Source organism: Xyrauchen texanus, chromosome 46 (assembly GCF_025860055.1).
Source record: "Xyrauchen texanus isolate HMW12.3.18 chromosome 46, RBS_HiC_50CHRs, whole genome shotgun sequence".
NCBI classification, from domain to species: domain Eukaryota; kingdom Metazoa; phylum Chordata; class Actinopteri; order Cypriniformes; family Catostomidae; genus Xyrauchen; species Xyrauchen texanus.
Window position 1 is genome coordinate 22,008,730 of NC_068321.1, and position 26,963 is coordinate 22,035,692.

General features: G+C 37.4%; 1 protein-coding gene across 1 annotated transcript; it reads left to right on the plus strand.

Annotated features, from left to right (window-relative positions):
• Positions 1–10,021: 10,021 nt before the first annotated feature.
• On the plus strand, positions 10,022–25,694 carry rhcgb (Rh family, C glycoprotein b). The gene is made up of 11 exons (XM_052119926.1): positions 10,022–10,266; positions 16,858–17,047; positions 18,982–19,132; positions 19,409–19,556; positions 21,025–21,191; positions 21,907–22,044; positions 22,215–22,351; positions 22,584–22,708; positions 23,009–23,082; positions 24,456–24,532; positions 25,117–25,694. Exons 1-11 carry the CDS (start codon positions 10,050–10,052, stop codon positions 25,145–25,147), a joined length of 1,455 nt encoding a protein of 484 aa, XP_051975886.1. The 5' UTR covers positions 10,022–10,049; the 3' UTR covers positions 25,148–25,694.
• Positions 25,695–26,963: the final 1,269 nt, after the last annotated feature.

Genomic DNA, 26,963 nt, shown 5'->3' on the forward strand with positions numbered 1-26,963 from the left:
AATGTGATGTATGTATTGTAATGTACTGTTTTTAAATGTTATTAAAATGTTTTGACTCTTATTTATTGGTACTGTTTTGTTTTCTTGCTTTATTTCGCCCATGTATAAAACCTTAAAATGCATTCTAGAAGCTTTCATAGTAACAGCCGTTCAGATTAACAGGATTCCTAAATAAAATTGATTATTCCCTCTCATCATCTTCTTCAATTGCCATATCCAGTGACATTGGCGACCATGTAATGCCACTCCTTCCTATCCTTTGCCAGTTGCAGATGCTTGATCTTATCGATGCCAATCCAGTTTGCAATATTCTGAAGAAATGTTGTTCTCTACCGCCCTCTGTATCACTTTCCCTCAATCTTTCCAGTTACAAATAAATACTCTAGAACTTCTTTCCTCACACAATGCTCCAAGAACTCAAGTTGCTGTTTCCGGATCTTCCTGAGTAGCAACCTTTGATGGCCTGCACTATTAAAACTCTCATTTGTGGAATATGTAACATACGTCTGAGGGACCACATATCTGTTGCCTGTAATAGATCTTCCATTTCTTTTGATATCAACCAACTCTCACAGTCTTATTCCCTCTCATACATTTGCAATGAACTCATCTGTCCCCTCACCTTGCACATGCCAGCTGGGATTGCCATTGTTCTGCCAGCCCTCCTTGAGTGTGCCAGACTGCAATGAAGTAGAATGCATAAAAAGAACTGCCACTCTCGTCATACATTCTAAAGCAACATGGTTATCCTGAGAAATAAAGAGCTACAGGTGATGGACAAAGCAATGCTAAACATTTCTCAGCATTTTTATACCAATGCTAGACATAAAAATTTAACTGTGACCTCCATCTGTCATGTTTGCAATTGAATGTTTATTAGAGGGGATGTTTAAATGATTAAATATACAGCTCTGGAAAAAATTAAGAGACCACTGCAAAATTACCAGTTTCTCTGGATTTACTATTTATAGGTATGTGTTTGAGTAAAATGAAAAAAATTTGAAGTTCTGACAACATTTCTCCCAAATTCCAAATAAGAATATTGTCATTTAAAGCATTTATTTGCAGAAAATGACAACTGGTCAAAATAAAAACAAAAAAGATGCCGTGTTTTCAGACCTTGAATAATGCAAAGAAAACATGTTTTATATTCATTTTTAAACAACACAATACTAATGATTAAACTTGGGAAGAGTTCATCAACATTTGGTGGAATAAGCCTGATTTTCATTCACAGCGTTCATGCATCTTAACATGCTCTCTACCAGTCTTTCACATTGCTGTTGGGTGACTTTCTGCCACTCCTGGCGCAAAAATTCAAGCAGCTCGGCTTTGTTTGATGGCTTGTGGTCATCAAATAAATCACATTCCAGAGGTTTTCAATGGGGTTCAGGTCTTGCCATGACAGGGTCTTGATCCGGTGGTCCTTCATCCACACCTTGATTGACCTGGATGTGTGGCATGGAGATTGTTTGCTTATCAGCACGGTCTATAAAAGGCGTTCAGCAGATGTCTTTGAGACGTTTATGATTTAGAAGGTTTGTAAATCTGATCTTTTAAGATGTTTAGCAGATGTTAATTAGAATGTGATCCCAGATAGCACAGGTACGTACATCTCTGAGATGTCTGTGTTAGATATTTTCATTTGGAAAGCATCATAATCTAATTAACATCTGCTAAACATCTTAAAAAGATCAGATTTACAAACCTTCTAAATCACAAATGTCTCACAGACATCTGATGAATGTCTTATTGGCATACATCTTATGGACTTATTGCAGGTGAGCAATGCACTCTGGTCAAACGTTCTTAAACAGACATCTCAGAGATGTATGTGTGCTATCTGGAGAGTTAACATGAAATTGGATCTAAATCAAGATTTTCATCTTGTTTAATACAGGTTTATCTGGGTGGCCATTTCTACCTCATGAGGTAAATGAGTGCGTTATTTACTGTCCTATTTACAGGTCATTGGGGGTAGAATATCCCTCCCATGTCTCAAATTGAAAATGAAAATTATCAGCATTCTTCTGCATGCCCTGGAGGATCCATCCCAGACAGCATAATATTACTCTGGCATTGTATAAACTCTCCCTGGTCTTGTGACCTTATATACAAGTTAATTCCAGGTGATGGTTGCATTAACTAACACTAAACCAGTCTGAGGAGACCTGTGTCTCTGTTTAACACCACAACAAGAGCCCTTGTGTGCATATTGAATACAGTGCCTTTTATCTGCCATCTAACCTAGCATCACGACCACAGACTGATACCAACAGTCAGAACATACTATTGTGCTTCAGGGAAGTATTATACAATAGGGTTTATTGTCAAGAGGGTGTATAGCCACAACTTCAAGAGATACATAAACCATTTTACTTTATTGATTCTACTTAAATTAGACCTAACTAGCAAGGGTCAGACAGTACTTTGACAACCTCATCAAGTGACAATAATCAATGGGGCAATGATGACTAAGCATTCCAGGTACAAATAAGGGTGTGATGGCCCCTATAACACTGGTATAAAAATTCCATTGCTCAATTCAACAGAGGGCAAGTTTCCAAAGTGGATGCATAATAATGCGTGATATAACTGGACTGAATTCAGTTTTTCAGGATTACAGTTATCTCATTTAAATTCACCATATTACATTTCGACATGTTGAAGTTTTGTTCAGAGATGTTTAACACCAGTTTTATCATAATACTTAAATGCCATTTAAAAAAATCTAAGTTTCCTTTAAAGGAATATTCCAGCATTTGTAGCATAATGTTGATTACCACAAAAAGAATGTCGACTCTCCTTTTATTTAAGAAAAGCAAACATCATTGCAACAAAGTTGTAAAATTGGATAACTTTACATAGATAAGGTTAGTTTGCGAAAATCATGTTAACACATGTTGTTTATGTCTTGTGGATATACTTTTGAAACAGCGTATTTTAACGTTATAGGATTGGCCCCATTCACTTCCATTGTAAGTACCTTACGGTAACCTTAATTGATTTAGTTTTTTAAAGGATGGATATGTTGAAATTAACTAAACATGCCACAAATGCTGTCGATTTTGCTTAACTTGTATTGAACCCCAATTATTCCTTTAAGCTAAATCAGCATCATATTACCTTAAAGGTTCTGTTAGCGATTTTGTCTTGTAAACGTATGCAAACATTTGTACTACTCCCTGAATGATATTAATGAAATAAGTGTCCTGAGATATCTCTAGACTCTAGACCAGTGGTTCTCAACCTTTTTTTGGTGTAGCCTATGACAAATTTAATAGAGCTGAAGTAGTGATGTGATAATATTTATTATCAGTCTATTTCTGCCTAAAGTACAGTTTGTGTTACTATAGTAAATTCAAGGGTGGTGTTGTAGAATTATGTGCAGAATTCAAATGGTTTCCGCTTCTCGCACCTTGCTTCTCACTAATCCTTGCAATGTTGAGAGTTTAAGAGCTCGAGCTTTAAAAGCTTCACACTGCTCTTAAGGTGCATTAGCCGAGGTTGTGCCTCCGCCAGATACTTCAGATGCGTCGCTATAATTGAGAACCAACTGATATACTCCAAGTCTAGATAAACGTTTTAAAGTAAAGAGGAACTTGATGGTAGATTTGATTATTATTACTGATAACCCCCCCATTTGTACCCTAATGCCCTCCTCTACTAATTTGCTCTCAGCGCCCCCTGGTGTCAGTACCGCCCCTGTTGAGAACCCCTGCTCTAGACTGTGTAAAAAGCAAAAAAAAAATTATCTGCAGGCACGCAGTCAATGTCGCTTTCTGCTTGTCAATCATTTTGCATGTTTTCATAGTGTTGTAGTTGCAGCGATCTATTGCGGCTTAATGGCATTTTTATGCCATGTTGCTCATAACAGTTGTCAGTTGAGGGCGCTATTTTGTTGCTGCTGTTGTTTTTGACAACAATTTCTGCTTGTGTTTGTCTCAGAATTGCTCATTTGGTATCTTTGGAGTGCATCATTTTGAAAACGGGGGCATAGTTTATCCAACAGCTCAGCTTGGGGAAATTCTAAAATGAATAAAATCGCTTACAGCACTTTTAAAATGGGATATTAAGCTAGATACACACTACCGTTCAAATGTTTGGGGGTCACTTTCCTGAAATGTTTCTCATGATCTTAAAACATATTCATTTATTTAATTACAAAACTAAAATTGTATTTAAAAAATTTATGTTTTTGAAATCGATGACTTGGACCGAATAATTTAAAAAAGCAGCCACTAAGTGCCCAGTATTGATGGGAACTCCTTCAATACTGTTTAAAAAGCATCCCAGGGTGAATCCTCAAGACGTTGGTTGAGAAAATGTCAAGAGTTCATGTCTACAAATTCTAGGCAAAGTGTGGCCACTTTGAAGATGCTGAAATATAACACAGTTTTGATACAGTCGCATATTTTAGTCACAACATAATTCCCATATTTACATTTCTATTATTCCATAGTTGCAATGACTTAACTATTATCCTTAAATGTGAAAAGAATGAGTAAGTGACCCAAACATTTTGAACAGTAGTGTATGTGGTGAAACCAACTTTTTTCTATTAAAAGGCAACTTTAATCAAAGTCCCTCCACTCGGCAAGTCAGTCCATTCACGGTGGCTATTTTGGTAATCTATTTTGGCTGCTATTTCTATGTAGATAATAGGCATACAAGTACAGCTCTTATCTATCTATTTGAATGATGAAAGGCCAAAATCTCCAAAATGGTTTGTCATGATTTCAAAGTTCAAATTAGCAGTACAATCTGACAAAAATAGTTATACATTTAGCTTCTTCAGCTCAAATCAGGCTTAAAAATTTATTTTTTCAGGCTGAAGGTTATCTTTAAAACTTCTAGTCACCATTCACTTTTATTGCATCTTTTTTCATACAGTGAAAGTGAACGGTAACCCTAATATTCTGCTCAACATCTCCTTTTGTGTTCAATGGAAGAAAGAAAGTCATATATGTTTAAAACAAAATAAGGGTAAATGATGAAAGAATTAACATTTTTGGATGAAGTCTCATTTAATATCCAATAAACAGGTACTGAACAGTTAATTTAATAAAATAACAATTTTATAAACTAAATGTCTCAAAGCAATCACATGAATCCAAACCCAGCCTCTGTCTACAGACCTGGGAGATGGAATGGAGTAAAATACAAAAACATGTCCCTCTCCACAAATCCTGGCCATGGATGGAGACATGACGGCTTAGGACACTATAAACAAAAGGACACAGTCAGAGCAGAAATATGCAATGCCACAGATCACTTAACATTCATGTAAATGCTCAACGGAGAAAGCAAACTGTCTAGCCGTGTAAGCGGAATGTGCTCCTGTCTTCACAGTGTTTTGGCCTTGGAGAGTTACAGCTTTACCCTTAGTCTAAACCACAGTCAGTTACAAGGGGAAACTGTTGTGTAGAAAAAACTATAAACTTACATAGAAAAATAACAAAAGCTACTGAAAATAGCATTTACTAGAAAGTTCTCCATCTCATTCATGCATAGACATTTGCTCCATCAAATCAATCAGTAACAACATGTTAATTCGGCCCACTAACATGACGCAAATTGCCTGGAGACAGAAAAAAGTTAACACATTTGAGTACCCAACGTGCCAGTTACTTTACACGAAACTGGATGTTTACGGTTCTAGTTGCTGGGAATTATTCCCTCATTCAACAAAAGCTTCAAAATATACTGGCTCAAAGGAGACATATTCATGGCTAAGGATCACTTAACATTCGTGGAAATACTCAACAGATGTGGAAAACATTCTGCTGAAGCAGGTTATGCCCCTCACAATGCACTGACCCTCGAAAGATACACCTTCACTTAGTTAAATCAGTCACCACAATTAATTACAAGGCAAGTAATTAAACAGAAGAAAATATAGTCTTGCTTTTGTGTATTGGCACTAACTCTGTTAAATCAATCAGTAACAACGAGACCATTTCGTTCAAGAACATCCAGGGTGACCAACAAATCCACAGAGTGCCCGAAGAAAGAAAAAGGATACCATGCATGACAGACAACGCTCAAATTAAGCATACAAATACAGCACGTACCAATAGACTGTACATGAAACTGGTGGAGTATTAAATGACTCGTGCTGGCCCAGCTCCAGTTCTAAATATAAAATGTATAACCAGTTTCTTAACACTCGTACCTAACGTAAGTCGCAATGTCAACTTGAGTGCACTCAACAAGTGCATGCATTCATGCAATTGATTTTCGTCAGAACAAAATTGGGCAATTAATAGGTGTATTTATATATCTGAATGCATGAATGCAACAGAAAATCTATACATGCATATCAACTTTTGAGAGTTATGCTATTAGACAGTAAAAACTGGTGATGGTAGATTTTTTATGGCAAGCTATAGAACTATTCTTCATAAAACATACACAAAATGCATACTAAATTGTACAGTCAACTTAAAGATGAAGTGTGTAGAATTTTCTGATGTTAAAATACTTTCTCCTACAAACACTTATCAAACATTTCTCCGTTTGTTTGAGCATCCTAACTAGCCCAATATGGCGACGTTTGCTAATCCAATGGCGTGAATTTGGGGGTGGGACTATGTGTTTATTGGCCCAATGAGAAACCTGTTTGAAAACATAAATTATTTTGCAATAAAGTGGGAAACAACTAAATTACAGAAGTTGAAATAATTTTGCAAAATCATTACTTCCTATCAACTTTCATGTTGACACGCCCCTTGCAGCACACTCGTAAGCTCTGGTGTCATCTAGAATTCTGAGTTTCCCATTCGTTAATATGACTTCACGGGATCATTCATGTGCTCGTAACTCATAATTACGATATTTCCAAAGAGCACAGTTTACTACCATACCTCTCTTACTATTTCTGCAGTATATGGTAACTATACAGTGCACAGTATGTACATTTTTGTATACATGGAATATCTGGATGATCTACCATATTTGCCAAAATTGGAAAGATATAACAGAGCACACAGTCTGTACTGTATCACACAAATTAATTTGACTTGAACTTCCATTTCTAGTGTGGCAAATAAATCAGTAGTAACACCAAACATGATTTTTAACATCTCTTTCTTGACTCATAATTGATCAGACTCCCACATTTTTACACAAAATTGGCTTAAAAGAAAAAAAAATCATCCAAGATGAAACGGCATGATGAGGTCAGGTGACAACAATCTAGTATAATTCTTTTGAAACATTTAGGCCAGAAACACTTTATGCAAGTATGCGATTGCAGATGCGAGCACACTTGACCAACACGCGGTCTGGTTAAAAATGTTTAGCGTGCGCACTTGCAGTTAGTGGCGGTAAGAAACCATAGTACTCAAGGGGGCGATAGAGTTGCCTTCAAAAGCATTAAACAGGTTGTGTATTTATTCAGGTAACTTCCAAGTATGAAGTGAAACGATATAATGTTGCGAATGTAATGCATTCTTGTGGTCTGATAGGCTACATTTTGGAACGCAACAACGCATGCATAGCTAAGCGCATGCGCTGGCATACTTGCGTAGAGGATGTTTCAGCTTATTGTTGCACACTGTAGCCTATGCTATTTCATGTACTGTGTACTTATACAGTATACACTACGCAGTGGTCAGTCAGTAAGTAGGCTTATTGAGTTGTATCCCATTTAGAACATATCCAAAGAATTCTCCACTGACATAAAGACAGCTTGTTAGCGTTAAATGCGTAATTACGTTGATTCCGTGGCGTATCAAGACGCGTTTGTATCACTGATCTATATATATAACTGGATTGCTCATAGAATTCTAAACTGCCAGCAGTAGGTGAAGCTACCGGAAGTGCTCTGGCGGCCATCTTACTATTCCCTACCGACAGAGGGCATCGCGGCATGTGCAGCGTTTAACCGCGAAACAACACTCAATTAAGGATGCGGCTAAAGTGCCCACAGGTTGTAAATGACTATGTACATATTAAGCACACATTAGTCATTATCCCCATGTAGAGTGGGCATAACCATCATAATCTTTAATAATCAACAGTAAAAATACAACACCAAAGTGTATTAATACCCCTTTTTAAAGCAAAGTTATCCATCTGCAGATTGTTACAGGATGCAATGTTTCTCTGCCTTCATAGTTTAAATCTGTTGATGCTCATTGTTCATAATGTTGACAAATTATACAACTGCATAATTTGCCAACATTATTAACCACTTTTGACTAGATTATATAGTAAATGTGAACTAATTTGGGGGGCATGCACATCAACACATTTTAAAGTTGTTAATAAAAACGACTAGCTTTGTGTTGATATTGTAACTAGACAGTACCTCTTCAGAATAAATCCAGAAGAATCAAATATAAAAACGTAGTATACACACAAGTTCATATACAGTATGTGTGTGTGCGTGTATGTATGTGTGTGTATATATATATATATATATATATATATATACACACACACATTTAAATTCATTTACCTTTACATAATGGAATTATCCATTTGCATTCATTTCTGGAATATGTACATACCAGCTTGTGAGAATTTATTTATTTCAACAATCCCCTGATCTTTTAAATCATAATTAGAAATAAGTTTATTGACATATGCACACAAGGAAATCATACATATTTATTTGTTCAATAACAAAAGCTTCTAAGTACACACAAAAATTGACTTAAACTGAACAATACAATAAAAATGTGCAGATATGTGGGAGCAAATCTGCTAATGGATTTAACAACAATCGCACATTATTCAACTTTCAAAAGAATGGTAGCAAGACATGCCATCAGAGCTAGTGGCAACAGTTCTCCACCGGATAGCACAGTGACACTGGAGGCAGCATCTTCTGATATGCTGGCATTTCAGGCAGTGACGTTCAGCCTGAAACAGAAGACACAGAGAAAAACATCACTGTATGTCTTCCCAGCTTGTCCATGTTCAAAGAGGCTGTGGTAGGGCACATAGCAGGCTTTGCAGTTAAAACAACTATGAAGATGATTCTGTGCACTACCTGTTTATCAGCACTCAGTGTCGAGAGCTCTTCCCAAGATGAACACACTGATCGACATGAAGTCCTGAGGTGGATTTATAAGACCGTCAGACAGCGTCCTGAAAGTCTGCAAGACAGCTGAGAGATTTCTTCAACAGCACACACTCACAAGGCCCATCTCTGTCCCCACAAAGGTTCTGGATCGCCATGGTGGTTCTGCATTCAAGGAACTTGAGGCAAACATGTTCAACCTAGAACCATACAACAATCACATCTTCATACTCAAAGTGCATTGCAGAAAGCTGCACAAACATCAGCCTCCACTTCATTGCCAAGGAAACATGTGCTGCATCACACTCCAAACGGCTTAAGAAAACTCTGGGCAAGCTTGTACTGCAAAAAAGAAGAAAAAAGAAAAGTTTGATATAAAGATCAGGAGCCGGTTGCACCAGCATACAAAAGTTTAAACTTAGCTTAGTTGTGGCGTAAATGGGCATGAAGTCACAATTTACGCACTACTAAATATTTGAGCGTTGCACCATTAGGCCTAAACTTCAGTATGACGTAACCCTAAGTATAAACTAAATATTTACAGAAGACTCAGAGCAGGTGTAACTGATGGAATAAAAAAGAAGACTGATATTTTATGACATCAATAAGCTCATGTTTTGCATGTTTGGCATCAATCAAATAATTGTGATTATGACAATTATGTCACGTTTTTATGTAGCGGTCAAAGACAAATAATTTGACGCGTTTGGTGTGAACGGTGCTGTAAAATCAGAACAATTGCCTCTTCCAAATAAAAGTCAGAGATGCATACACATGTGCATTGAAATCAAAGCCATTATACACCAATCGCAAAAGACCGTCATTAATAACACACATAGACCATGATGTGTTGTAATCGGTCATCATTTGACATTATTTTAGCTTTAATGTGTCCTCGAGGGCGAGGAATGGCGTGGCAGACACACCTCCGCGCTCCCGAGGCATTTAAATGTGGCGCTAATGCGCGTCCACGCCATTTAAGAGCATCACTAGTCAACTGTATTAACAACCTGCAGAAATGGGGGGCTGCCTGGACTGTTTTCGGAACAGCGAAAAGAATACTAATCTGAAACGGAGTTTACCGGCCGTGTGTATCGTCTGGCAGTTGGCTATGATCATTCTGTTTGGCGTGTTTGTGCGGTATGACGAGGAGTCAGATACTCATTGGGTTGAACATAAAAAGGATGATAATATCACAAGTGATATTGAGAATGACTTCTACTTCAGATATCCCAGTAAGTTTATTTATTTATTTTACTGTTTTAATGAATATAAAAAGTTCACTATAATTTAATTTCACCTACTTTAATTAAATAATTACACATTTAAGGATGCAATAAATAAATACTTCGTATTTACTCTTGAAACTGCATACTCGTAGCCTACTGTCACTTAAAGGAATATTCCGGGTTCAGTTCAAGTTAAGTTCAATCGACAGCATTTGTATTATAATGTTAATTACCACTAAAATAATTTAGACTCCTCCTTCCTTTTCTTTACAAATTAAATTTGAAGTTACATTGAGGCACTTACCATGGAATTGAATGGGGCCAATTTTTGGAATTTTTAAATACAGAAATGTGAAGCTTATCATTTCATTAAAGCTCTTATATTAATTATTCTGTTAAAAACGTGTGTATTATTTGAGCTGTAAAGTTGTTTAAATCTGTTTTACAGTAATTTTAGGGTTTATTGACCTTAAATCATCATGGGAACAAAGTTGTAAAATTAGCTATAATTGTACACAGAAAAGGTTTGTGTTTTTATCTCACTAAAATCATGTTAACATGCATATTGTTTGTCTTGTGGCTATATTTTTGAAACTTTGAGTATTGGTTTTTGATTAACAATTTTATTCATTCCAAAGATAAAACATACAAACATAACATAAAAAATGGAATCAATTATTCACATTATAATGTGAATTATAATGCACTATTATAACAAACATGCACTACTGTGGTCACCAACAACTAGATCATCAAAATAAAATAAATAAAAAAAATACAAGATGCACTATCTTATATTTGAGATATACATTCAAACTAAATCAATAAAACGCATACCCAACTAAACTACAAATCCCTCTTCACAGTCACTCCCCGAGAACCCTCAAAAAAGGCTAATATCCCCCCCACTTCCGACGATCAAATCCCATTTCCCCAGCCTTCTAAAATACATCTCCTCAAATGCCGCCACTTCGCCCATCTCCCTGCACCATTCCCTAAATGAGGGTGCCCCAGCAGACTTCCAACCCTGAGGATGATTTTCTTACCAATCATGACTCCAGCTAGGACCCAACATTTTAAATAACTGTCCCCAATATCAAGAGTCATCCCATCACCCAGGATACAGAGTCTGGGGCTAAATGAAAGATCAGTGAAAGACATGTCACACGTAAAGTTCTGAACCCCCAACCAAAAATCTTGGATCTTTACAAATCCCCAAAATATATGTATTAAGATTCAACTTTATTGTCATTGTGCAGAGCCAATGAAATGCAGTTGTTTTCACATATCCTAACTAAGCTGGGGTCAGAGCACAGGGTCAGACATGAAACAGCGCCCCTGGAGCAGATAGGGTCAAGGGCCCAACAGTGTTATCTTGGTGGTGCTGGGGTTTGAACCCCCAACCTTTCGGTCAGTAACCCAGAGCCTTAACCACCGAGCCACCATTGCGTCCCCATCTTCTGATTGGCACCGCCAGCAGGTGGGTATGTCTTTAAGACCTAACCTATTAAAAATAGAGGGGGTTCTGTAGAATCGATGTAAAATCTTAAATTGCTTCAGACGGTCCCTTGCATCTCTATATGCAGACTTGATGCTTTTTAGGATCTTGGCCCACACTCCCTCCTCCAATACCAGGTTTAAATCCTTCTCACATAATCTCTTGAGATAAGATGAAGCTCCATCCCCCAGACTCTGTATTAACAGGGAGTAATACACAGATGCTTCATGACCTTTCCCAAAAGCAGTTTCCAGAGTATCTGCCACTTTAGGGGGGTGTACCTTACTCCCAAAAATAGTACAGAGCAGGTGGTGCAGCTGTAAATACCTAAAGAACTGGGATCTAGGAATCTTAAAATGTTGAACCAAATTATCAAAAGATCTCTGTACTCCACTCTCATATAGTTCACCGAGTGTAGTAACCCCCCTCCCAATCCACTCTGACCAAAAGAAAGGGGACTTGTTAATATGTTATTTATGTAATGTCCAAATTAATCACTCTGGACACTTTTGTCCAAACCACGTGCAAATGCGAGATAATGGGGTGTGACTAAACTTCTCCAGATAGTTTGATCGAAAGGCTTTGCAATGGCGAAATAGGGGCAAGGACTTCCTATTCAATACGAAACCAGGGAGGGGCTCTCTCAGGTGCGATTGACCAATGGACCAAATGTCTGAGACCGAATCATAATAATAAAACAAAATCTTGGGTAGGCCTAGCCCACCTTTGTCAATTGGCCTATGTAACTTATTGAAATGTAACCTGGGACGCTTACCATTCCAAATAAAGGACTTCACTATGCTATCAAAATGTTTGAAATAAAAGAGGGGAACAGCTACAGGGAGAGACTGTAGCAGGTAGTTAAACTTATCGACTGATACATTTTTTTTTTATAGTCCCTACCAGATGGGTTCAAAAGTCACTAAATATCTTGCAAGACCAAGATTTTTACACATCCTGTGAAGAGTCAATGTTGCTCTCGGGGGCTTTCACATTTTTGCTTCACTATGATCAAGGACTGAGTCCATCAATAGATTAAAGTCTCCATCCATCCATCCATCTTCAACCGCTTATCCGAAGTCGGGTCGCGGGGGCAGCTGCTCCAGCAGGGGGCCCCAAACTTCCCTTTCCCGAGCCACATTAACCAACTCTGACTGGGGGACCCCGAGGCGTTCCCAGGCCAGTGTGGAGATGTAATCTCTCCACCTAGTCCTTGGTCTTCCCCGAGGCCTCCTCCCAGCTGGACGTGCCTGAAACACCTCCCTAGGGAGGATTAAAGTCTCCTCCCAATATTTTATCATGAGGGGTGCCAGCGGCTTGCAATATCCCTTCAAGATCTATAAAAAAAAAGCCCTGATCATCAGCATTATGTGCGTAAATATTAGCCAAAATCAACCTTTGCCCCTGAATTTCAGCTAAAACAATAATGACTCTTAATTTATCATTAATCTGTTTAAGTAATTTGAATTGTAGATGTTTATTTATCAATATAATGACTCCCCTGCTCTTACTTGAGCAGCACTAAAGAAAACATGCCCACCCCATATCTTCCAAAATGTTCCAGCTTCCTGTGGGGAAAGATGAGTTTCTTGAGGAAACAAAATATCATATTCTTATGTTTAAGAAAATAAATACCCTTTCTTGTTTTTATGGGGTGCCCCAACCCATTCACATTCCATGTGGAGAGAGACAATCCACTCATATTAACATTTGACATTTTGATATAATATAAATTAATAAATTGTGTGTCAAAACAAAATTCTAAAGACCACATTTCAGTTTTAGTGCAACAAAAATGTGTTCCCCCCAAACTAAATGTACAGAAAAAAGAAAAACGTGTGCATTTAAGCACGACAGCATTAATCCCTCTAAACTCAAAAGAGTCCATGCATGCCTACGAGAACCCTCGTGAATTTTGCCGTTGGCAAAATTACATGACAGAAAACACTTTGTAAAACAAACTCCAGCCAATAGAAGGCATAAGCACAAAGAACAAACAGCTTCATCTAAAGCTGTCCCGAAAGTATATTCCTTCACAAAATAAACTCCAGCTGCTAGGAGGAACAAGCACAAAAAGAAACATAACAGGCGTCCTGGTTCCTCGGACGGTCCAGTATTTAACGAGTCATCGCTTCAACAAGACATCGCTTGTTGAAGGCATGTAGATAATTTTCGGTCAGCCTTATCACTGGCTGGGAACTTCAGTGTAAAAGCAATCTTCCGTCAATGCAAACGTTTTTTGAAGGTGAAGTGTTATTCCACAAAACTAACTCCAGCTGCTAGGCGGAACCAACACAAAAAGAAACAAAAATGGCGTCAAGCTTCCTCAGACAGCCAAGAGTAAGTACAGCAAGTCAATCCACTCACATGAGAAACACCAAATGGCTTACACACTCCAATGTTTTTATGAAGGACAGTGCTTGCTTGGGGCATAAAAATACTTTGTGGCCATCCTTAGTATTTATACTCAGTTTGGCTGGGAACATCAGTGCAAAAGCGATCTTCCGTTGATGTAAAAGTTTCTTGCATTCGGGAAGATCTCGTCTGGGAATTTTTCCATATCTCTGCCCTCCTCATGCTCAGGAATTCCAACAGTTAGGATGTTATTCCTGCGGGTCCTATTCTCAAGATCTTCAAGATTTTCAAGAACGTGTTCCAAATCAACTTTGGTCGCCAGTGGACTATCAGATAATACCCTCTCCGATGACTCCATATAATAGATCCGCTTATCAACATCTACCTCTCTTGTAACCAACTTTTGTTTCTGTCGCCTTAATCTATCGATGTATTACAGCGAGATCTTCTAAATCAGCAACAAACCGAGTCCCTGGTCCACAGGCCCATCAGAGGTTTCAGCTTGAGCGTGTAAGTTTCTTTTTATATCTCCAGAGCCTGAAGATTTTGAATTTTTTGACATATTGACTTTAAAGTGTAGGGTGTATCAAATCTCACCGGATTATAACACAAAAATAACAAAAAACTCGCAAAGTGTGCAGAGCTTGTCACCTACATGTCCGCTCCTCGCATGACATCATGTGACTCCTGAAATGTAGTATTTTAGCGTTTACGGATTGGCCCCATTCACTTCCATTGTAAGTGGCTCACTGGGACCTAGTTTTTTAAAAATACATTTATTTTGGTAATTCATTTTATGCCACAAATGCTGACGATTGATCATAATTTATATCGAACCCAGAACATTCCTAATAATTTTTATATATATATATATATTTCAATTAATTCTGTCTGTCTGTGCTGTTAAGCTTTATGAAATGGAGTGGTGGTGGTGTAGTGGTCTAAAGCACATATCTGGTAATCAGAAGGTCGCTGGTTCGATCCCCACAGCCACCACCATTGTGCCCTTGAGCAAGGCACTTAACTCCAGTTTGCTCCGGGGGGATTGTCCCTGTAATAAGGGCTCTGTAAGTCGCTTTGGATAAAAGAGTCTGCCAAAAGCATACATGTAAATCATTTATCTGTGGGCATCAAATTTTTCCTGAAACACATGGGGAAAATGCATACAAATGTTTATTTTTTTTAATTTTTTTTATTTTTTACATTTGAGACCGTCTGCTACAGTTGTTCTTTTGTAACCGGTGGTTGTTTTTTTTTTTGCTCTTGATTATGTAAGGATCTGTGTCCTTTGTTGGCTTTCAAATCTTTTGAAAGTGTGGTTGAATTCGCATAAAGCTCTAGGGTCTTCAGGTCATACTTTCCTCTGTTTGAGTGCGATCTAAGTCCCAAGTCTAAGATGACAGGTGGTGTATGAACCTGGACACAAACTATTGTTGAGGAACAGATCAGATTTCGTGTGATGCGTTTTGTAGCAATTGTCCTGCTGAGGTGTGACTGTCATCTCAGAGATGGTCAGAACAAGTCTGTTAGAGCTCCTATTGTTTCATTACATCTCTTAGTAGAAAGCGTGTGGACTTGGCTTGGGGTGACAGGTCATTAGGTGACTATGGAAATCATCCCTGATTCAACAAGGGGACTAAAAACAGGGTGGGGTGTTTTGTATAAACAGTAAGTACATTTTGTTGATACGCTTGAGGCAGCTCAAAAGTAGTGTTGGTTTGCTATGAGATTTGATAGAGCCTAATGTGACTGAAAACACGTGTCACACCTGCTGATTTAATATCTGTATTAAACATAGTCTTTGTTGCCATTTTATACTGACCTGAGTTTTGTAATTTCTCTACTAACTCCTGTAATTTGGATCATGCCAGGATGAAAGGACAGCCTTACTTGGGAAGTTGTCAGTTTCTGAAAAATATTTTATGATAATGGCCAGCAGTCTCTTTTATTCTGCACAAATAAGGGCTTGTTCACAAACCACAGCACTGTCTGTTGTCATTAGCTTTTGACCTAAGCAATTTCATGGTGTCAAAACGCATCAAAATGTCCTTGTGTTATGTTTGTGTTATCTGTTCCCATAATGGGAGAATGGCCTGAACGTTCTATCAATAACCTGCCCAACCCATTTCTGTACTGAGAAATGTATGTATCATTAATTTTCAGCTCTGTTACCTGCTAGTCTACTTTGATGCTGCTTTGACCTCAGCCACGTTACCAAAAGGCTCAGATTACACATCACTTGTGATCTATAACACAGCACATTTTTCCAGAGATATGAGTGTGAAGCAACTGGATTCTGGATGTAGAATCGTATTCTTTTTGTTTCTAAAATCCCATTAAATCAAAATGGTAGTTTTATTGCTTTAAACTTTGAAGTTGTCTAAATGCTTGTTTACAAACCGTAACCTTTTGCTGATAAACACATGAAACATTTTTAGTCTTTCTCTTATTGGAAAGGGACCAAAAATGGTGATATTCATTTTGCACTAAGCAGGTTTTTGTCCAATCAAATGCTCTCAAGTTTGAGAATGTCCCTCCCACTAATTTCAACTGCAACTGATTAGCATGTAGCAAATCCTGTTTCATGGCTGACTGACTAAAGATTGTTGTCTTGCCCAAATGTTTTGTTTCAATAGGTCTTCTAATGCCTTCTTTTTCAATGTGATCTAAAAACCATCTAAATAAACACACTGCCTCTGTAATTATATTTAAAATGATCATTGGATTTTGTTTTCTATCTGCAGGTTTTCAGGATGTTCATGTCATGATCTTCGTGGGGTTTGGGTTTCTAATGACCTTCATGAAGCGCTACAGTTTTGGAGCCGTGGGATTCAACTTCCTAGTTGCGGCTTTCGGTATCCAATGGGCTCTACTGATGCAAGGCTGGTTCCATTTTCTGGACCATGATGGAAAAATAAAGATTGGTGTGGAAAAGTATGTTGAATCTAGAGGAAGACCGATATATCGGTTTTACACATTAATCAATGCCAATAGTTGCCTTTTGGGAACTACTGGTTATCAGCAAAAATCTATGCCTAGTTGCCGAAAGATTCCTCCGTGTTCTTTTTTGGCCGGTGCTGGAGGATGAAGAAAACAAATGGAAGCGAGAGCATGCAAAGAAATATCAGATTATCTAAACATGCACTGTCAGAACATACAGTACATTGTGTCTTCAACTTCATATCAATAATAATAGGCCTTAGTCCTCACAAAACCTTATCTGGCAAAATATGGTGTGTGTGTGTATATATATATATATATATATATATATATATATATATATATATTAGGCTATAAAAGCCTAATATATATATATATATATTAGGCTATAAAAGCCTAATTTGGTAAAAGTCAAAGAGTCACTGGTGTGTTTCGGGCTTGTTTATAGTTAAAAATCTAGCGTTTTTGGGGGGTAATACTGGGATTTTAGTGTATTTGTTATTTTACTGCACTTGGGATTTCATTCACATTACTCTTGTAGTGTGTAGCTGTGTATGTCTGTGCCCATCACAAACTATCGAATGATTCATCGGTTATAAGCCTTTTCAACCACCTTATGGTTCAACTCTGCTCGTTTTACTTTTCTGAGCTTGCATTTCCACTGCAGTTTAGTGCAGCATCAACGTGGGTGGTATTATAGGCTGATCATCATAGTTGTGCCGCCTCTACTGCCGTGACATCATCTTAAACACGACACAAACTGACCAAAACAATAATACAACTGTTAGCTGTTAGCTACTAGCTCATTGTGCTGCATGAAGCAGTTGTTGCATGGTGATTTTACACAAGTGTAACAGTTAAATTATCCTGGATGTTTTAGAAGCAAGCTTCTAGTAGCTGTTCGACTTAATAAAGTAAAATGTACCATCCACCATCATGGCTGTGTCCAGGACACTCTCCCTCCTATTGCTTACCGGTTTGGATAGCGTCCATTTGGTCGAGCCACTTCCACTTTTCCTTGATGGGTCTGTAGTCACTTAAGTTTTTTTTTATTATTATTTATTTATTTTTTTTACTTTTGTCCCTACACTGTTGGTAGGTCCGGTGGTAGCCATGTGTGGCCAACAGCTGAGACACTTCCTGAGAGACTTTATAGTTTCGCTGCACCTCGCTGAACAAATGTTACTGTTATCGCTGTTACTAACTTTAAAACAAGTGGGTTGATGTATCGGAAATCCAGTGATGCTGGTAGTGTTGATTCTCCCTGACCAATCAGTGATCTACAGGATTTTGACGTCACATTTAGTATCGGCTCGGCTTGCTTGGAACCTCGACTGAGGTGTTACTAAAAAAGTACCAGGTACTTCTACAGTGGAAACCCCCAAAAAAGCGAGTTGAATCAAGTTGAGTCGAGTTGTACCGTGCAGTGGAAAAGCCCCATTAGTTATCGGAAATGTCCACTATCGGTCTACCTCTAATTGATTCTCGATAGTAGCCACATCATTCTGAGTAATACTAGATAAATGTATATTATTTCGCAATCATCAGTGAAATAAGTTAAGCTAACCTGATGATGCTCTCTCCCAGAACTTGCAGAGATGCCTCTATTGTCTGTTCTGAATTAAAGCAACATTCAAAACATGTGCAGAAAGGCAACAAATCTGACATAGCAGTATATCTAGATTTCCAGTGCTCCCATCAGTCCTCATAGAACCAGATTACTATACTGAAATTTTTGCAAAATGATTTTTATGTGGCTCATTGTCCGCATCACTGCAGTTTTCTGGTGAAATGAACACTAGAGGTGCTACAACAACAATGTATTTTATTCGAGTAAACTGCAGATGATCGGTTTATAAACGCTTATTTTTCAGCCTCTATTTAGAGATTCCTCTACATAAAGTTAATGCCTCTCATTCTATGTGCAGTCTGATTAATGCAGATTTCTGTGTGGCGGGGTGTCTGATTGCGTACGGCGCTGTGCTGGGGAAGGTCAGCCCGGTTCAACTGTTGGTGATGACCCTGTTTGGTGTCACGCTGTTTGCTGTTGAAGAATACATCATTCTTAACCTCCTTCACGTGAGTCTTATCACTGTTTTACTTTTTATTTGGCTTTAGCTGTACTTGCAATATGCTCAGTTATAGATAAAAATAATGGACGTTAGGTGCTAAAGACAAATAATAATAACAACACTAAGCTTGTTTAGCTGGAACAAATTGCCAGAAGCCTATTGAAGTCTTCTTAATTCTAAATCTGTGCCATCTTATACACTTATTTTATATTATGTAGAATTTAATGTCATTGTCAATATATTTACATTGGGCATATTTGTTCAATAACTGAATTCCTGATAGGCCAAAGATGCTGGTGGCTCCATGGTGATCCACACCTTTGGAGCTTATTATGGTCTGTCCATATCATGGGTTCTGTATCGGCCAAATTTGGATAAGAGCAAACACATGAACGGATCTGTCTACCACTCAGATTTGTTTGCCATGATTGGTAAGAGTCCTTTACATCTTTTAAATTTAAAAGGCTAGCATTTATTATGTAACAAAATAACACGTCAAAGGGGTCATGACATGAATAATAAAAATGGTCCTTGATCTTTTGACATACACTGATGAGCCAAAACATTATGACCAACTGCCTAATATGCTGTTGGTCCTCCGTTTGCCACCAAAACTTCACCGACCTGCTGAGGCATGGGCTCTACAAAACCACTGAAGTTGTCCTGTGGCATCCTGCACCCAAAACATTAGCAGCAGATCCTTCAAGTACTGTAAGTTGCAAGGTTGAGGCACCATGGATCGGTTGATCCAGCACATCCCACAGATGCTCTATCGGATTGAGATCTGGGGAATTTGAAGGCCAGGGCAACACTCTGAACTCCTCATCATGTTCCTCAAACCATTCCCAAACAATGTGTGCAGTGTGGCAGGAAGGATTATCATGGTGAAAGAGGCCACTGCCATCAGGGAATACCAATTCCATGAAGGGGTGTACCTGGTTTGCAACGATGTTTAGGTAGGTGGCAGGTGTCAAATTGACATCCACATGAATGGCTGGACCCAGGGTTACCCAGCAGAACATTGTCATCTTCCCACAGTGCATCCTAGTGCAATCACTTCCCCAGGTAAACAGTGCACACATTCACTGCCGTCCAAGTGATGTAAAAGAAAACTGGACCCATCGGAACAGGCGACCTTCCACTGCTCCAGTTCCGATGCTCGCGTGCTCATTGTAGCACGTGACATGTGGCCTTGTTAGGATATTATCAACATTTTTTCTTCACCTCTGAGTGGTCATAATTTTTTTGCTCCTCGTGTATGAGGTCATTGTACTTTAAAAACATTCTGTAGGTTTCAGCAGAGCTCAAATCTTCCTTCTAACTGCAAAAGGAGCATTTGTTGACGCCACATTGTGATGTCACATTTGGATCTGACCACCTCCACAACACATCAACACCTACTTTCCCTTATCACTTCCGTAGCCCACCCAGTAGTGGTGAGCAGTGAGATGGCAAGTAGAGCGAGCAGGTCAGTCAAGAGCAGAGAGCCAATCATAACAGTGTGCGTGTACTGTCAGGAGAAACCACACTAAAACTGAGCCTTTCTGACAGAGGGTTAGAATGAGGGTGGAAAATTATCATGTTTTGCAAATATATATATATATAAAACAAATTGTGCAAAAAACTACTAATATTATAAGTGAACCTAATCTGGAACAATTTAAAACAATAAAAAAAAAGTTATGTCATGACCCCTTCAAATGTGTAATATCAAATTAGACTACTTAATACTATACAGTAGAATCTGTACAATTTGCTAAATAATATATGGATAAGGGCACAAAAGATAAAATTATGAATTATAGTCTGGTTAAAATTTGCAATAAATTGCCTGATAAATCAATTATATCACCTGGATTAGACTATTTTATGTTTTTGGTGTGAAATGATTCTATGCAGGCACTCTGTTCCTTTGGATGTTCTGGCCCAGTTTCAACTCGGCCATTGCTGATCATGGAGATGGTCAGCACAGAGCTGCCATCAACACTTACCTGGCTTTGGCCTCCACTGTCCTGACAACCGTCGCCATGTCTAGCCTGTTTGAGAAAACTGGGAAACTGGACATGGTAATTGTTCATTATGTCAGATTACATTGTTCAACTAAACAAGATACATTTACAATTGAAGCCGGGGTGGCTGTACAGCTGGGGCGGCTGTAGCTCAGGTGGGTTGTCCACTAATTGCAGGGTTTGTGGTTCGATTCCTGGCCCACGCGCCGAATTGTCCTTGGGCAAGACTCTGAACCCAAAGGGTGTGTGCGTGCGTGCGTGTGTGTGTAAAGTGCCTTGAAAACTGCTACGGTTAATAAAAAAAAAGCACTATAAGTGACCAAAATGGCAAGATATTAAGTCTTGTTTTCAGAGAAATTGAATAAATAAAAGGTATAATTCACCCCAAAATTAAAACGGTCTCATCATCTACTCACCCTCATGCCTTCCCAGTAGTGTATGACTTTCTGTCTTCAGCAGAACACTAATGAATGATTTTTAGAAGGATTATTTTTTAAGTGAATGGTGATGAGACCTTTTGTAGCATCTTGTTTTAATCAATGGTGGAAATCGGGTGAAATAAAACTAGAATCTTTGCTAGACTGGTTGGCGAGTGATTTTCAAGTCATATTATTTAGAGGATCCGAATTCAGAAAGCAAGATAATTCCATTTAGACCAGTTTTGGAAATGCATGGTTGAATTTGAAATGAATTTCCTTATTTTAAGGCTGAAGTTTTTACATTATAACGGTCACTGTTCAATAGTCTAAATTGGCACTTTTTTTTTTTCCAGGTTCACATACAGAATTCTACTCTGGCAGGCGGAGTTGCTGTAGGAACAGCAGCTGAATTTATGCTGATGCCATATGGTTCTTTGATTGTGGGGTTCTTTTGTGGAATTGTGTCCACACTGGGCTACATTTATTTATCGGTGAGTCTTTAACTTTCAGATAATGTAGATTGTTTCAAATATTTCTCCCAGTCAATGTCCTTTTATTTAATCTGTGTTGCTTCATTAATGGATAGATCTGGACAGTTCTAGTAAAAACATGTTGTTTTAAGTTGAAATGTTTAGTAACTTTCTTTTTCTATGTCCCTCAGCCATTCTTGGAGGAGAAACTTAAGATTCAGGACACCTGTGGCATCCATAACCTGCACGCTATGCCAGGGGTCATTGGAGGAATTGTGGGCGCTATCTCAGCCGCTGCTGCCAGCAATACGGTTTATGGGGAGTTGGGGTGAGTCAGACAACACATTATACAACCATGACAATATATAAAGAATTATACATATAAGATGGCAAAAGAGTTAAAAAAAAACATTCAAATATGTTTTAACTTCCTAAAGGACACTAGAATATTCCGATTCTATCACATAAAATTCCTTTTGTCAGTTTTCAGATTGTCTGTTTTGGGATGTTGACCAGGTTGCTCACTGTGATTTATTTTAAAAATGTTCTCCATTTGGTAGGTTGCAAAATACATTTGATTTTGTTGACGAGTTTTCAAAACGGGTGCCCACTATCCAGGGTGGCTACCAGGCAGCAGCACTATGTGTGGCCTTATGTTTTGGAATCGGAGGTGGCATATTGGTTGGTAAGTGATTATCATGGCTTAAATGTACAATGTGATGGATTTCCCTTATGTGCGTCAGTACACAAAACAGTAAGCTTACGGATCTAAAGGACTTTGTTTCAGTTGTTTGTAAAGTCGTGTTGTAGAGCAGGTGTATCTTTTGTAACATGAAAACTAGTGGAGACAATGTCAGACAACCTGTGACCTGCGCAAATACACCTGATCCGCACATGTCATTTAAGACCAGGCATGGCCATTTCAGTTTGCGCTTGTTGACTTAGTTCGTGGAAAATGGCACATTTGTCATTGTTATACCAACAGGCTTGGTTCTGAAGCTACCCATCTGGGGTGACCCTGCTGATGAAAACTGCTATGATGACCAGATCTACTGGGAGGTGAGATATATCATGGAAACACACAACAAATTCGGCACACTGTTGCTCCCAAATACATTTAATGAACTCCCCACAAAAGCAAATGTGACATTTCCAGCTACATGCTCTTCATCAGACTAAAACAACACTTACAAACACACCCATATATATACACCTGTGTGCATCAATCAAGAAATCACATGACACCTTCACATAACCATATCAAAGAGAAGACAAAAATAAATGTGTATATACAACCATACATATAATCTAAATATGCATTTAAATACATCTGATACAAGAACAAAAATCGCACAAACAGAAACTCGTACATATTTACATAAGTGAGGCAAAAACACCTTTTGAATAGATTTATACACTTTATTTGCAATTCATTCTTAAAAATAGCAACGATGTAAAGCATAAAATACCTAGACAATATCTGCATCAACTATACAATGGCTAAAACATCATGTGCAAACACCATCATAATGTCATGTAAATACTGAATACAGGTAAATGCAGGTGTCAAATTGAATTCACATGAGGCAAATACAACTCTAAACTTACTCTTACAGTACGCACAGTCTTATGAAAGAATTCAGATCTGAACAAATAAATAAAATATTAGTAAAAGAAAGGGGCGTATATGAAAGCCCTCATTAAGACCTCTAGATTTTAAAGTATCACAAATGTGCATCCAGAATGCCTCTAGTACCAATGATAGTCAAGTATATTTATATTATATAAAAAAATATTGTATAGTATTTTTTTTATTTTTATCGTAATATATTATTTAAATAAAGTAAATTCAAATTCAACCATGCATTTCCGAAATGGATTTGAATTGGCTTTCTAAATTCGGTTAATCTCCTAAAAAAATAATATGGCTTGAAAATCACTTCCCTGACCAGTCTAACATTGATACTAGTTTTATATATTGTGCATTCCACCACTGCAAAAAATTATTTTCTTACTCCGTATGTTTGTCAAATTGCATTTATTTGAGCAGCTAAACGTTTAAAAAAAATAAAAAAAATAAAAAATAAAAAGTTATTAAGCTATGTTTGCAAACAAATCTAACCAAATGTCTTGTTCATGCTTTAAACAAGAAAAACTAAATTACTAATAGGGGTAAGAAAAATAACCATAATTCAAATGGCAAAACAAGTTTATTTTAATTAACCTATTGGGAAAGGTTTTTCTTGTTTTAAACAACATTCAGTTTTTATATTAAATTAAATAAACTTGGTTGTTCTCATGTTGGGTTTCAAAGTGTCAGCTTTTGTCAAATAATAATAATAATAATAATAATAATTTATTATTATTATTATTATTATTATTATTATTATTATTATTATTTGTATTAATGTTTGTGTAATTAATAACTGCAGGTTCCTGAAGATGAAGAAAGCATTCCTACCATCCTGGCCTACAACAATCACATGATCACTAACAAACACGCAGGCATGTGAGTAGTTACATCAGACAGTTCTGCTCTTACTGGTTTGATAATATGAACTCTTTTTATTTTTTTTTGTAATTCATTGTTATCTCTTGCTAAATTAAAATTGTATCTGCGTTTCAAAACAACTATTTCCATTGAGAAAGAGGGGGAAAAAAGAAATAAACACCATGGGACGCATCAGAATCCTTTATTGAGCCGCATTCAAATCTAAGGACGTCTGTTGTCTAGACGTGAAATCAGTTCAATTAAAAAAATTAATCGAGTAATCATAAATGACTGTGATTGGCCAATCACAGTCAAGCGCTGAGAAAAGATTTCCAATGTGACGTCGCTGATGTGCTGCTCTAGCAGCGGTCTGGACAATATTTTATATCTGAATAATGGTACTGAGAAACTTTAACAGCCATTTAATTAAATAGTTTTAAATAGAAGATTTAAATAGTAGTTATTTAAACCCAAATTACGCACATTCTGTCTCTGATTACGTGTGAGGTAAGAGATGTATTACTTATATTTGCCACAAGGTGGCGCATGTGACCGCGGTGAGTTTAGCACAAAATGACCGAAGGTTTCTCTTTCTCCAACAGAACAGAGACTAACTTCGTCGAGCAGCGTTAACACGGGGGGGATCTACAGCGATGTGACCCGAAGCACAAATCCTCAATAACTGTATGACACAGAATGCAGGAGTAAATTTTAAAAGGTCAAATTAAAGTTCCCATCTAAAGTGTCTTTCCTTGTGAATGTGTTCAGAGAAAATGTGACCAAAATTCTCTAAACCTCTGAGCATTTATTTTTGCTGTAGAATATAGAACAAAAATAATTTATGTGTGGTAATTTTAAGTATTTTTTATTCAAACATTTGTGATCATTAAAAACAGTTTTACAAAATTAAGAAATTGTTTGTCTTTATATCAACTGCACATTGTGTAACATTTCATATTGTAGACAAGAAATATTTGAATGAGCAAAATTCTGTTAACTCTTGTTTTACGGATTATTACCCCCATGATTTAAATATCTTCATGTCAATCAGCATGTACGCATACATTTCTTTATCTTTTATCTAATATTGTATGACACTTTTTGTTTTGTTTTTTTTACCTTTTTGTTTTTCCTTTGTTGTATGATTGTAATGTAGATTAAGCCTGTTACTGTCTAATGCCAGATAAAATTATTGAAATTATTCTTATGAGTTGAAGTAATCATTTTCCTCCACACAAATTGAGCATCAGTTTAATGAAATTCTGAATAAATTAAAATGTGTAGATTTTCTTTTACAAAAATGATGGTTAGTTTATAAAAATGAAGTGCACTTTTATTGAAATGTGTATTCTAGCCAACAAAAAAGCAACCGATATAACAGAGCCTTATAATGCAAAAGGAGATACTGCTCTCCTTCCAATCATCACATATAAGTAACTAATTTTGAGGGTTTACAAGACCACGGAGTAAACTCAATGTTAAGCCTCTTGAGGATTCCTGCCCTCTTTAGCCAGTGACCATCTTTATATCCCTTGTGGGTTGATGCTGGGGTGAAAGGTCATGACATTTGCTTGTCTGGGGTCAGTTGGAAGATGTCAGAGGTGACCATGCCACATGTCTGTCTCATTAACTGCAAGAAGAAACCTTGTTGGAGGTCAAGGGTTATGCACACTGGAAAAAAAATGGCTAGTAAGATTTATTTACATTTATTTTCGCAAGTTTCACAGTCTTTCTACGTACATTTTAATGGTAAAAAGTGAAATCTACTTGACTGTGACAATGTTGATTAAAGTGAGAGTAAATTTAACTTTAAACATTTCAGTTAATACAAGAAATTTCTTACAAATTTACATTTATTAAATTGGCTCACAAAAGTGACTTACAAAAGAGGAATAATACATCATAAGCGAGGTGTGTGTGTGTGTGGGGGGGATGTCTTTTGCCGTTTCTTGAAGACAAATCTAATGTGCAACTTAAATATTCATATACAAATTTTCATTTTACTATTTTGTTATGATCATTTCACATTCTGAATGTTTAATCATGTACAACATGACGTATGGAAGCCATCCATAGAGAAGCTTATGGCATGCTATGTAGTCTACTAGACAACAGCACCTTGCATTATAGACACTAAGTACAGAAAACTCAACGCCTGCATAAATCACAAAGACGGTAACAGTCAACAGACAATGTTTTGATCACAAACGGTTCATTTTGAGTAGAAACTGAATTCAGACTTGACAAAACAAGAAGTTACCAAACATAACAAAATCAACAATATAATGTGTTAATAAACTTGTTAACAGTGAAACCATGCACGCTTATTAATTATTCGAGCCTGGTTCATGGGAACACCAGCTTTAAAAAGTTGCAAATGCGTATTTTATTTACCTGTGAAATTTGACTTAAATTAGCGAATAAACATGACAAGGTTTTCTGCTTCAGG

Bases quoted from the DNA above. Each gene is read 5' to 3' on its own strand.
- rhcgb (XM_052119926.1), top strand. From the start codon at position 10,050: ATGGGGGGCTGCCTGGACTGTTTTCGGAACAGCGAAAAGAATACTAAT. The intron at 19,133-19,408 runs GTGAGTCTTATC...AATTCCTGATAG, and splicing joins TCATTCTTAACCTCCTTCAC to GCCAAAGATGCTGGTGGCTC. The intron at 23,083-24,455 runs GTGAGATATATC...TAATAACTGCAG, and splicing joins ATGACCAGATCTACTGGGAG to GTTCCTGAAGATGAAGAAAG.